This window comes from Rhipicephalus sanguineus, chromosome 8 (assembly GCF_013339695.2).
Source record: "Rhipicephalus sanguineus isolate Rsan-2018 chromosome 8, BIME_Rsan_1.4, whole genome shotgun sequence".
Classification (NCBI taxonomy): Eukaryota; Metazoa; Arthropoda; class Arachnida; order Ixodida; family Ixodidae; genus Rhipicephalus; species Rhipicephalus sanguineus.
In genome coordinates, this window is record NC_051183.1 from 88,412,806 (window position 1) to 88,425,405 (window position 12,600).

The 12,600-nt window shown below is 45.0% G+C and overlaps 1 protein-coding gene across 1 annotated transcript in view; it reads right to left on the reverse strand.

Moving 5' to 3' along the window:
- Positions 1-12,178, reverse strand: part of LOC119402892 (uncharacterized) — a 55,251-nt gene extending 43,073 nt beyond the window's left edge. The window contains exons 1-2 of the mRNA XM_049418300.1: positions 12,045-12,178; positions 3,771-3,925 (exon numbers count right to left, since the gene is read on the reverse strand). Coding sequence (XP_049274257.1) covers positions 3,771-3,914 — 144 coding nt within the window. The 5' untranslated portion in view covers positions 3,915-3,925; positions 12,045-12,178. The remainder of the gene's footprint in view (positions 1-3,770; positions 3,926-12,044) is intronic.
- Between the last annotated feature and the right edge of the window lie 422 nt (positions 12,179-12,600).

Genomic DNA, 12,600 nt, shown 5'->3' on the forward strand with positions numbered 1-12,600 from the left:
TGCATTCTGGACGAATTCTTTTGGCCAGGGCTTACTGCCGACGTCAAGATATTCGTTAGTTCCTGCGACATTTCCCAACGAACAACACCGAAAGGAAGGCTACCCAGATGCTGTCGCACTACCAAGTGTCGAGGCAGAGCGGGTCGCTCAAGCCTTGGTAAAAATGTTTTTGCGAGTGGGGAATTCAAAAGTTTCGGATGTACCTGTCTGGTGCCCCATTTGTAGTCCAAACCCACCACCAACCGCTTAGCTATTTGCGTCAGCCGAAACAACTGAATAGTAGGGTGCTTCGATGGAGTTTGCTCCCGAAAGAATACGAATTCACTGTAAAGCACATCAAAGGGAGATAAAACGTACGAGCAGATTATCTAAGAAGATTGCAAACGAGAGTCCCCACGGCGCTGTCCACCGATGTAATCATGTAAGGGAGGTGAACTGTGTGTGCTTACAAATGCGACATTTTGCGGTTTGTTGAATATTATGTAATAATATTCTAAAAGTGGGGGGCAGTGTCACAAAAGTCGCAGATGTTTAACATTGCCTGCGCATAATGTCCTAAGGTACGTCATGAAAAGGGTCTTTTCTTTGTATGTTTTTTCACTTACGCCCAAGGCAAAAGCGCTCTAATTCTGCTCTAAGAATGGTGTGCCGTGAGCGTACGTGCACCGCTTAGTGTGTGTTAGCGTGAGCCGTAAGACGAGCACCCGAGCTGCGTGCCTGATCATGTGTTTTTGTTTTGTCTAGTATGGAACTGCTTGCCGTGAAAGTCACCGCCAGCAGAGCCAGAGCCTTAAGACGTGCATCCGAATTACTTGTCAGATCATGTGCTTTTGTTTGTGTTTTGTCTGAACCACCGGACGTTGTGTCCGAGCCACGTCTCCGATCATGTGCTTTTGTTTTGTCTATTATTAAACGGCTTGCCGTAAACGTCACCGACGGCGGAATCTGATCCACGGGACGTTGTATTGTTGTATCCGAGCTACGTCTTAGACCGTGTGCCTACGCGACCGCGTGACTGGTGTTTTGTCTGTGAGCTAATGGTTTGCCCGTGAAAGACACCGAAAGTGAAGTGTGAACCATGCCCGGTAGCAACCAGTGCCTACGTGACCGTTTCAATGATGCAACGACACTACACTAGAAGCTGGGACCGGCGGCCGGAGAAACGTATAAAAAACGGCCCCATCCTTTGCTTCATCAGTCTGCTCTGCGCCGGAGAAGAGATGCACGCTCGGCAACTCCCGGGACACAACGAAGCCACCCAGCACCCCCGGTCATCGTCGAGCCGCCGCTGACCCATCTCGCCAGCTTCGACGGTCGCTCATGGACGGTGCCGGTGCTGAAGGACTCTGCTGCGCCCGGTTACGTATGTCAATCGCTTGACTTAGTGGACTGCGACTCTAATTGTTGGTTCAGCTCTTGTTGTTTGGCCATCCATCCGATATTGCTCATTGTCACTACATATTTCAACTTTCATGCGTGCGGCACTTATTCGGAATAATTGTGGAGTGTATAAGTAATTCACCTTTGTTGTCAAGATAAATGTTCTGTTATTGTGGAAATATCTTTATCTTTGATTAAACACATTATTAAAGCTTGTTGTTATTTGATTGGAGGAGGCCCTTGACTCTTTCATACCGGCGATTGGCGCAAGTCATACACCAGAGGCCCAACCCCCATGCCACATCTTGGGAGAAGCTTGTGCTTCGGCCCCGAGTCGTGACATAGCTGCAATGCGCTGTGAGGAGCAAACAGTATAGAAACAGTACAAAAGACTCAATAGAACAGGAAATAGATAATCCCAAAATAAATCAGGTAATCCAAACAGAGAAAGCGACAGAAAATGTCTCATAATCTCACGAAAACAATTGAAAACAGCAGATAATTACGAGAAAAGAACACAAAAAAAGCAGATGAACTCAAGATGAACGCAAGGGAAACGCAGGCAAGTCAATGCTGCTCTGTTCGTAAAGGTTTCACTTGGGGTGGAACTGGAATAGATTTTCTTTGTGTAGAAGCAAGTTGCACGCGTCATCAGATCTTTTTATTGAAATAATCCACGTACCATGGCTGTTAAGCTGTGGCGAATATTTTTCGGCTTTCTGAAGACTTCATGACATAATACGAAACAGAGCGTCCACAAGACCAGAATCATTCATTCCTACCTGCTCCCGATGCAACACTGTGTCTCTTAGGCACCGATTTAAGCAGCTTAGCGTAGCTTATTAAGCATGAGACTTCTTAAAGTACAGCACAAATTTAATGTGCAAATATGTATTGCATATTACCTAATTAAAGTGAGCTGCACTTCCCGAAATGCAGACTCCAATTAGGGTTGAAGCTCCTCAAGGTGTGGCTCTGTCCCTCCTTTGTAGTATGCAGTAGTAGGTAGCCACGCATAGTGGGATGTATCCACTCCATGTGATAAAGATGACGATGACGACTGATAACCATGAAGAAAACAAAGTTTGAACTTCAATTTCAATTTTTCCTTTAAAAACTAACCGGTTCTTGGCCAATCCCCCAGTGTGGGTATGAGCCACAGCTTCCAGGCTCTACTCTACTCTACTATATGCGCGTTCCAGTATAGTGGAATACACGTGATAACGACGACGATGACGCTGATGACCATGAAGTATAAGCGCGTTCCAGACCACCTATTCTCTTTCTTCCATGGGTGAAAACGATCGTGAACGCGCTCTCGCCCTCGAAAGGCAAAACGGCAACGCCGACAATGAACGTTCCCCAGAGCTTAACGTCATATATGAGGAGTCCCCCCGCGTTTGTGTGCCAGGTCTTTGTATGATGATCGAGTGGGCAAAACTTACGGAGATTGACGGTTTACCAGATTACCTCCGGAGCTTCGCCCACTCATCATCATTCACTTCGTGGATATGGTGTGATTTTTAGGGGTGAAGCTAATTATAGCGTCACCTGGTCGGTCGTCGCTCCGTCCGGCGTTCCGCCGCCGTCGCGTCTCCCGTATCATTCAATAGATGGCGCTGTCCCATAGAGATGCATGTAAACTGCAGTTGGGTGACAATATACTAGATGGCGCTGTCCGGTAGAGATGTGTGCAATATGGTGGTTGCGTGAATGCACGGTAGATGGCGTTTTTAGATATGAAGCATCTTATAGCGGAGATCAATCCGGTGGTGGTATGCGGCGTCACCACCCTTACTGCGCATGCGCATGCTCTCTCACACACCTCCTCTCCATCACCCCTCCTCCTCTCCACTTCCCCTTTTCCGTCCTCTTTCCCTCCCCTCCCCTTCCCCTCTCCCATCCCCTTCTCCATTTCCCCTCTCCCCTTGCCTCTCTCCCATCCGTTCTCTTTTCCCCCTCTGAAGCGCGGGCCCTTCATGCCGATACGCTGCTTCGCATCGCCTCATGATCCCCTTTAGCGGGAGAGGGTGTCATTTTTGCTCTTGAAGGAACACTTGCGCGTCTGCGAGTCGCCGTGACGTGCACTGTTAAATTTTTTAAAGCCTAAATGAAGCCTCTCCTAAGATATTTGGAGAATGCATGTAAATTACATATTTTCTGTCAAAACTGAAAACATATTTCAACAAGAGACATCACGTTTTTTTATTTCGTTTTTCCTCTGTCTCTCTATCTTCGAATGAAAGGCAATAGACCCGGAATCTCTCCGTATATATTTTCCTCAATAAGAATAATGTAAAAAAAAAGCGAACACAATTGCTATGTAAGAGGTCATATCTACACTTTTTTTCACGACGCAAATAATGGAAAGGATGCACAGTTTAGCTTACCCTTACGATAGGGAGCGTTTCATTGCATTCAGATGTCCCGTTTTGAACAGCTATACCCACGCCGTCCACTTCCAGACATAAGGACATTCCCACAATGATAAGAATTGCCTGCATCAGGTGCACTGTTAAAACACAGTACCTCATCGTTGACACCTCTGGAAAAATATCAAGAAGGTTATTTCGGTACCGGTTTTCACTTGTATTCATGAATTCAACGTCATGTTAAATAAAAGCTTGCTTTGAACACTACTGCCCAAGGTTCTTCCCAAAACGTTTTTTGTCTTCTCTTTGGAACAGATATTACCTCTGAACTACGCTTGTGCACTTTTCTGTTTTGTTTGTCACTTGATGACATATCGGGAACTCATTTGTATGCGACCTTTTCTCTGGAAGCCGATATCGCCGATTTCGCCGATTCCACGATATCACCGATTTCAGTTTATAATGACCAATCAACACCATTTTTCATGTCAGTGGTTGGCCTTGTCATATGTTTAGCGTAGCTATTCGCCTGGTGCGCCACCGATGGCGGCCCTGGAAACGGCGCTCCGGTGACGCAAAGGCGGGGATTCGGCTTTTGTCGTCTGCCAGGCTGTGGCTAGAACAGCAGCATTTTCGTTATAGTTCGCTCACGTCGCACGGCGTTCCTCGACTACTAGCTGTATTTTCTTGCAGTGATAGTTATTTAGATGTCTGCTAGCATTACATGAGGTTAAGAAACGTTAACATTTAACGTATCTTCTATATACACAGAGTCATCGCGGACAGGATCATGCCATCGAGTTCGTAGCGTCACTCACTAGGCTGGAAGGAGTAGAAATAGCTTACGTGAAAGCGCGAACGTCCCAGCCAGCGAGTTAAAGAGGGGCTACGCTGCTTTGGAAGCGAAGCGCGATCAATTTTACGGCTTAATCGCAAAAGTTAGCTTTATGTAAACAGACTTGCATGAACGTTGGCACTGCACTCCCCAACTGTAGTCACGCAAAAAAAAAAACGTTTGCAGACAAAATAAAATGAATAACTTCATCGACCTGTGGATTGTTGCGGGCAATTAACGTATATTGGGCGAGTTAGATGCACGTTAATACTTATTACTACGTACTGTCGGCTCCGATTGCAACGCCAGTAGTGGTGAGCGTGGTACAGTTCACACCCTTATGATTAAAGATCGATACGCTCTTGCGGTTTGCCGCTCGTGAGCCAGATTCATGCTTTCCATTGCCCAGTGCTGCCTAATCGGCTGTGCGTGCATGTCAATGGTGATGACAGGACGGTGCGCATTATACAGTTCCTAATGCTTGGGGAACGCGCTCCGTTGTTCGTGTTTAATTTGTCACCAATAATACAGCTTGTTAAACAGTAGGAAAAAGCGGCGAATATGTCCAAGAATAGGAGAAATAAAGCTCTTTCCCGCCATTCTTCCGGCCCATTTGGCCGGTTATTGCTATTCTTTACCGCGCAATAACGAGATTGAATATTTTACGGTAAAAGCGTTGAATTCCTGATCAAACGCGAAAATCACCGTCGGCATCCCTAGTCGGCCGCGTCAACACGAGTGATGCAAAAAAATCATCACACGATGGCGTCACCCTATGACGTCCTCATCACATCACAGACCGCCATTAGTTGTGAAGTCATAACGTCACGTGAAATGATGACGTCATAATATGATATCGTCGGTTTGCATTGCCTCCGTGATCGGTTGGTCGATCCCGAAGGCAATGCAAAACCAGCTGATGTGTAAAAGGCTTGCGATGCCTCCAATCCTGGAGGCAGTGCAAAACCACGTTACATCCAAAAACTATTCGGAAGGAGGTGGGGACATCGACTGAACATCGATGAACAAAAAGAAGATGGATTTCGCCTTAGAGTGATCTTGGGCGAATGCATAAGGGACCCTGCTAGTCTTTTTAGTACAGTGAACGCATGGCGCCCTATCAGGAGTACCGTTGAGAGCGATATACACTATTGTATTGCAAATGCATCTTACTATGACTTGTGATGCGAAAGCTTTGTATTTATTGACGTTAGTATGATTAAACTAATTCTGCTCAGCATACTTTCAAACGACCGGGGACGAGTCAGCAAACGTTCATTTATTAACGTATTGGTTAAAATATGCTGCAAAAATAAGAACAACTCCGCACAACCAACGAAGTATTTCATATCATCATCGTGCATCGTCTTTTGACACGTGCTCTCAACCTTTTTATTTCTTGTTTGAACTTATAGTACTTACGACGTGCTTACACCACAGCTGCTGGAAACTTGGATTTAATCAAAGATTGTTGCCTGTAACCACCATTTAATTTATTTGAATGACATCACACGTCTTTTTTCATGCGCTTGAACCTCCGAACAATGGAACTGAATCGAAAGAGCAGGCTTGGCAACCGAATACCCACAGCACGCGGCATACGTATATTGCGCTCGAACGCAGACACGGTAGCCGAAGTCCGAATGGTGAAATCAGTGATCGAAAATGGACCGGAAAGTCATTTTGAGTGCGCCACAGCCATAGGACAGTCCGGAAAAGAAATCGTCGCGATGCATTCAGATTAACACATTGATGGCTAGCAGACGACACCAGGAGCAATCGACACTGAACGTGCTCTTGATGGCAACTCCGATACATTTCGCTGGACATTTTGCTTGAACATTCAGTACAAATTTGCTATATGAACATGTCCACTAATATTCCAATAACTCGAGCAGGAGAGACTGGTCGGTAACGTCGAGCAGCCTTCACGTAGCGAACGCGCGCGCGAACAGCAGAACCCTAGTCCCCTCTCTGGCGTCACACTTGAGTGGGCACCACTCAAAGATCTTGAGGCGAATCGCAGTGCCAGAATTGGTCAGAGCGTCAGTGCCAACGCCTGTTAGGGTCGCCGGCACCATGATGTTAGAAACCAAAATTTTAACACGAAAGTGTTTTATGCCGGGGTCCACCAAGGCTTCAGCGACGCGGTTTGACGACACAAATAAGAGCTCACTGTAGAAGAAATATAAGCGAAGAGGGCTTGTTGCTGAGCTAGTTGGTTCATTACTTGAAGTTCGTTACTTCTTTCCGTCATAACAGTTTTTTCTCAAGTAATGAACCAGCTAGCTCAGCAAGAAGCCGTCCATATAGTTTTTTATGCACTTACATACAACGAGACTATGAGATATATTCGTCAGTAACTGAAGGTGTTCAAACGAAGACAATTCGGTCTGGCTCAACGTACGAATAAGATTTAGAATAGCGAGTAGACATGAATAAAACAGACCAAGTATGACTGCGTGACTTTATTAGTCTTCCTTAGTATGAGTCGGCAAAACCAGCTATCCTGCTATTTAACTTCGCCTAAAATTTATACCCATTTTCTACCACGCCAAACAAATTGTTTCCCGTTTTTTTTGTTGAACACACGCACTGTAACGTGCGATGTATAGAAGATAGAATAGTTGTTGTCAGAGCAGCGGTACTTCCCTCGTTGATGCCGCCTAAATGCTTTTGCTACGCCTCTTGCGTTGCAGAAGTCCCTCAAAAGCACAGTGCTACGCTTGCTCAGAAAAACGGAAAGTCCGAGAAGTCGGCTAGCAGTCATCGTGAAAGAAACTGAGACGTGAAGAGAAAGATTTGAGAAACTTACACAACAAAAACAGCAACTCCGGACTTCAAGGCGGCACTTTGGCCAAAATAAAGCCGAAAAAAGCTTATGTGCGCGTGATCAGGTACGGTGGTGGCGCTTTCCATTCACATTATTTCACATTTTGTGTAGTTTTGTACCAGTGCGCGAAAATATTGCTAGTTTCAGTACTTACAACAAAGCGTTGCCGCCACGCTCGCAGCCAAACGTAAATTATGTAAGGTTTGTATTTCTGGCTTTATCTTCTTGAATGTACAGGGGTGGTCAAAAGTTCCCAGGCCGCAACGCTCAGCCGTAGAGCAGCAGCTCGCTGCTATCGCGGCGCTGCCATCGCAATCACACCTTGGCGCACGCTGGCGTTCAGTGTGTGCATGGAGGGGGGGGGGGGGTGTATCCATCTCTCTTTCTTGCTCTCGTTGATAAGGCTCCGACCGTGTTCGTATGCAGCGAACTGGCCTGTGCAGACGGGTGAGAGAGCCACCGCAGTGCCAATGAAAGTTAAGCGCACGATATTGTTTTCCAGAAAGCCCAAAAGCACGGTAATGTATATGGTGTCTAGCTAAATGTGGCCGCAGTCATGATGCGTCAGTTTTCCGGAAGACTGCCGCCTCGCTACGCGCTGCACAGTTGCAAAGCATCGAAGAGCGAACAGTGAGTGACCGTGACGGACCAAGTTTATACGTCGCTTTCTTATCAAGGAGAGCAAGAAAGAGAGACAGATGCACCCCCCGTCCCCCGCGTCCCTCCACGCACACGCTCGACGCCAGCGTGCGCCAAGGCGTGATTGCGATCGCAGCGCCACGACAGCAGCGACCCGCTGCTCCGCGGTCGGGCGTTGCTGCTTCGGAACTTTTGACCACCCCTGTACATATGATTAACGCAAAACAATATCATTATGTGTACTATTTCCGATTCTGCCGTCTCATATCTTTATTTAGTCGCTTGATTTCTTGCGCCAACGGTGGTGCTAGCGCTCTTATCGCTCCGACTGCCTTTCTGTACTACTGATCCTCTCGTTTTCGCCAGCTATCGCTTTCTGTGCCGCGGGCACGTATTATTGAGATAGTAATTGTATGGACACTCTCGACGGGTTTTTGCCATCGCCGTCGACGTCATGTTTTCTCTGTATATATATATATCCACATATATATATATATATATATATATATATATATATATATATATATATATATGTATATATATATATACATATATATATACATATATATATATATATATATATATATATATATATATATATATATATATATATATATATATACATATATATATATATATATATATATATATATATATATATATATATATATATATATATATATATATATATATATATATATATATATATATATATATAGGAGTCACAATGAAAAATAAATCAGAAGAAAAAATCGCGAAGCGCGCCACCTCGATTTGAACATGCGACTCCTCGTTTGGCAGCGCGCTTCAAAGGTTGTCGCCCTTAATGCCCTTTAATATTCTTTGAGAATGAAAACGGCTCTTGAGACGCGCACTAAAAGGTGGCTCATTTTTGTACCCACTTGCGATGTGGAACTCCGAGAAAACAATATATCAAGCGCCTGCGTTTTGCAGGATACGCAGAGGGGTCACTCCAGGCGCCGCAGTTTTCAGGGAAAAAAAACTGAAGAATACGTAAGAGCGGTGGGCTGTGCGTAGTCGACACTTGCAGTACGTTGCTCAAACACAAGGAAGGAACAACTGTGAGAGTTGTTAGTTAGAGCTCGTCCTGTGTATAACTCTGCTTACTGAAAAACCAAGAAGACGCGTACCATCAAGGAAAAAAGTAAGGACAGGACAGAAAGGGCGTCCTTACTTTTTTCCTTGATGGTACGCGTCTTTTACCAACTAGCCCAACAAAAGTTCTATTAAGTATACCTCTGCGTTCTTTGGATGCGTCCTCTTTTGTGTTTGAGCAGTGCGCTGCAAGCGTGGCGCAGTGACAGTTGTTAGTTCGCACTAATCCAGTGTGCGTGTTCATTTCTTGCGTCCTTTCTGCTTTAGCTGCGCGCTGAAAGTTTCGCTCTGTTTGCTGTGCTTCATGTGACATTCCAATATATCGCTATCGCATTCATTGTTTCGTCTTTGCGGCGAAACTGTGACATTTTTAATAGGCTATGCACTTGATATTTTCCTGGTGTGCCCGCGAACGTTCCATTAATATCGTAAAAACGAAGAGAAGCGCACAAGGCCTGCGCGCAGCTGTTCGGTCTGAGAGCTTGGGAGGCAAGAAAAGAAGGCGAAATGTTTCCGTTTGCCACCGGGTGACGTGTAAGCGCACTTTCCTTTTCTCGTTAAGAATAACAAGACAGATCCCTATGAAAACAGCTGTGAAGACACGAAGGACCCTCCGCGGTTGCTTTCTAGTGAATGTATTTTGTCGTTTGGCGCAGCATATTCTTCCGCGGTGTTGTGAGAAACTGAATACACTTGACAGTTATTGAAGGAAGCCTTCTATGTCTAACTGGTTCGTCGATGAGCGCTGAAAATGCACTGCAGGAAAGCCAACCAACACACTGAATCTATCTGGGTGTTTCACACACAATAAAACAATAATGAACAGTCTAAAGATTTCAAGCAAATGTACTCTTGACGTCATGAGGCCACGTATACGTCAAAATGATAACAGGAACAAAGCGGGAGCGCATTCCCTCTCATGCATGTATAAACGCGTCGCCACACAAGGTTTGCAAGATGTGTTTTGTGTCTTTGGCTTGGAAGCTTGCCCTGCATGCATCATGGGAGAAATTCGCGCTCCTGACAAAATTCTCGCTTACTTGGATGTAATAATAGTAATATCTGGGGTTTTACGTCCCAAAACCACGGTTTGATTATGAGACGCCGTAGTGGAGGGCTCCGGAAATTTCGACCATCTGGTGTTCTTTAACGTGCACCTAAATCTAAGTACACGGGCCTCTACCATTTCGCCTCCATCGAAATGCGACCGCCGCGGCCGGGATCGAACCCGCGACCTTCGGGTCAGCAGCCGAGCACCGTAACCGCTATACCACCGCGGCGGACCTTACTTGGATGTAATACCAGCTCACAACCGTGTTGGAAATGATTACAAAAGGTGCGATTAGGACAACATATATTGCTATTGTTACAACAAATCTCCTCTGTTTTTACTACAAATTTCTGATGTGTAGGAAATTTTCTTGTCACAAAAAAGAGTGATTCTGTAGCGTGCATGTATTTACAAAACAGAGTTGAAATAATATAACAAATTTGGTAGCACCAAAGAAATATGTGCCGTTGCGGCAGGCACCGAATTACCACAACAGAAATATCCCTAATAAGACGGAAGAAATCTCGTGCATCTACAGAACCTCCTGAGATGACAGACACCCAACGGCACCTCACGACAGGCGACAGGGCAACAGCATGACATGTCCCCAAAATACGCAAGACATTAGATATTTATGTCGTCCTATTCTGTTGTATTTTTAAACTGCGATATCCACATCTGCGCACCGGAGCTCATTTCGTAATGAAATGTGCAAGTGTGCCTGACTGACAAGCGGCAAAATGTACATTTTCACAGAAACACAAGCACATTAGATATTTCTGTCGTCGTATTCTGTTGTATTTTTCAACTGGGATATCCGCATCTGCGCACTGGACCTCCTTTCGCAATGAAATGTACAAGTGTGCCTGACTGACAAGCGGCAAAATGTACATGTTCACAGAAGCACATGCCGAATGCTGTTGCTGCCGCTGCGCAATCTGAATTTCATCTGACAGTCACCGTTTGTGTTGTTTCGTTCTCCACACTTTTGGCCGTGTCTGCACGGCTGATTTTTCACCGTGTGCACTTGTTCGTTCAGACGTACAGCCGTGCTCCAAGACTACGCAGTATGACATAGCATTATTATGAGACAGTTCAATTTGCTCCCAATTGAACTTTGCGTGACGTCACTTGTGGAAAGGAGCGCATAAACAAACGGGGAGAAAGTGTTGCCTTTGGAAGAAAAGTCACTGCTCTTTGGACCAAATTACTGTAACAGAAGCAGTGGTAATAGGTGCAGGAATGTTTTAGCAGCCCGCGAAAGATAATCGCTTCAGCATGACAGGCGTGACTGCAGAAGTAACGAATGCATCTCAAGTGGCTTTTAGGGCCCTAAAGTTGCTTGTTCCTTCGCGGATTTCGGTCCGGAAAGTCGTGAAACTGTGAGCAGTAAGTCTCATGTAAATCGTGCGTGTGTTAATACAAAACGCATGGTATTTATTTCTTTTTACTTTCATAGCGCCTAATGTTTCATTTTTTTGTAACTTGAATGTAATAATTAGCATAGCTGAACATATTCATCTCTGAAAGTTATCTTTTGGATAGTTCGCTCACGCACTTGAGTAATTGGAGCGGTACATTTAGCTTCTTCACTCGTTTTCATCGTATATTATACATTTCTTTTATATTTAGAACGTCTGTCACTGCGCGTTGTAGACCACAGAAAGGTTGCGAGGAACTTAAGCTTGAAAAACTATTTTCATATAGGGTAACTGAAGCAGAAATGACAGAGAAACAAATTTAACAAGTTCATATCGAAGGCTGTAGAAAAGCTCATGCGTTGTGAAAAAATTCCAGGAACTCGTGTCCACTCCTTACCTTACTTACATCAGCACGCTTTCCAGAAGCATTCTGATTTTTTCACAGCCGAACGATATTCATAAAAATTTCATGATTAACGAAGTCGTTGGTAGAGAGATAAGCCGATTTTCACTGTCCGAGCGTTTACTTCCTTATGTGCCAGAAGAGTGGCTCGAGTGACGCACAAGAACCTACGTCAATTTCAACACATTCAACAGGTGTCTTGAACTGGATCGCGATAGCTTTAAATGCGAAGCATTTCTTGGCGAACCTTTAGTACGTTGAGCGTTTCTATCTACGTATCTATTTATCTGTCTATCTATCTATCTAGCAGCCTACGTTTCGGTGCTCTCATAATGGCCTCCTTAACTTTATTTAAACGCCAGAGCGTTAAGAAAAAACGAAATCGGCAGCGTTGACCCGACCCGAATGGAAAGAAAAAAAATTAGAATCTCAGCATGAATTGAACCCAAGCATTCTGCGTGGCAATCATATATTCTACCACACAGTCACGCCAGGTCTAGAACCTGGTTTGCAAAAACAGCCCATGCAGGCGTAATGTCGGTGCAACTTC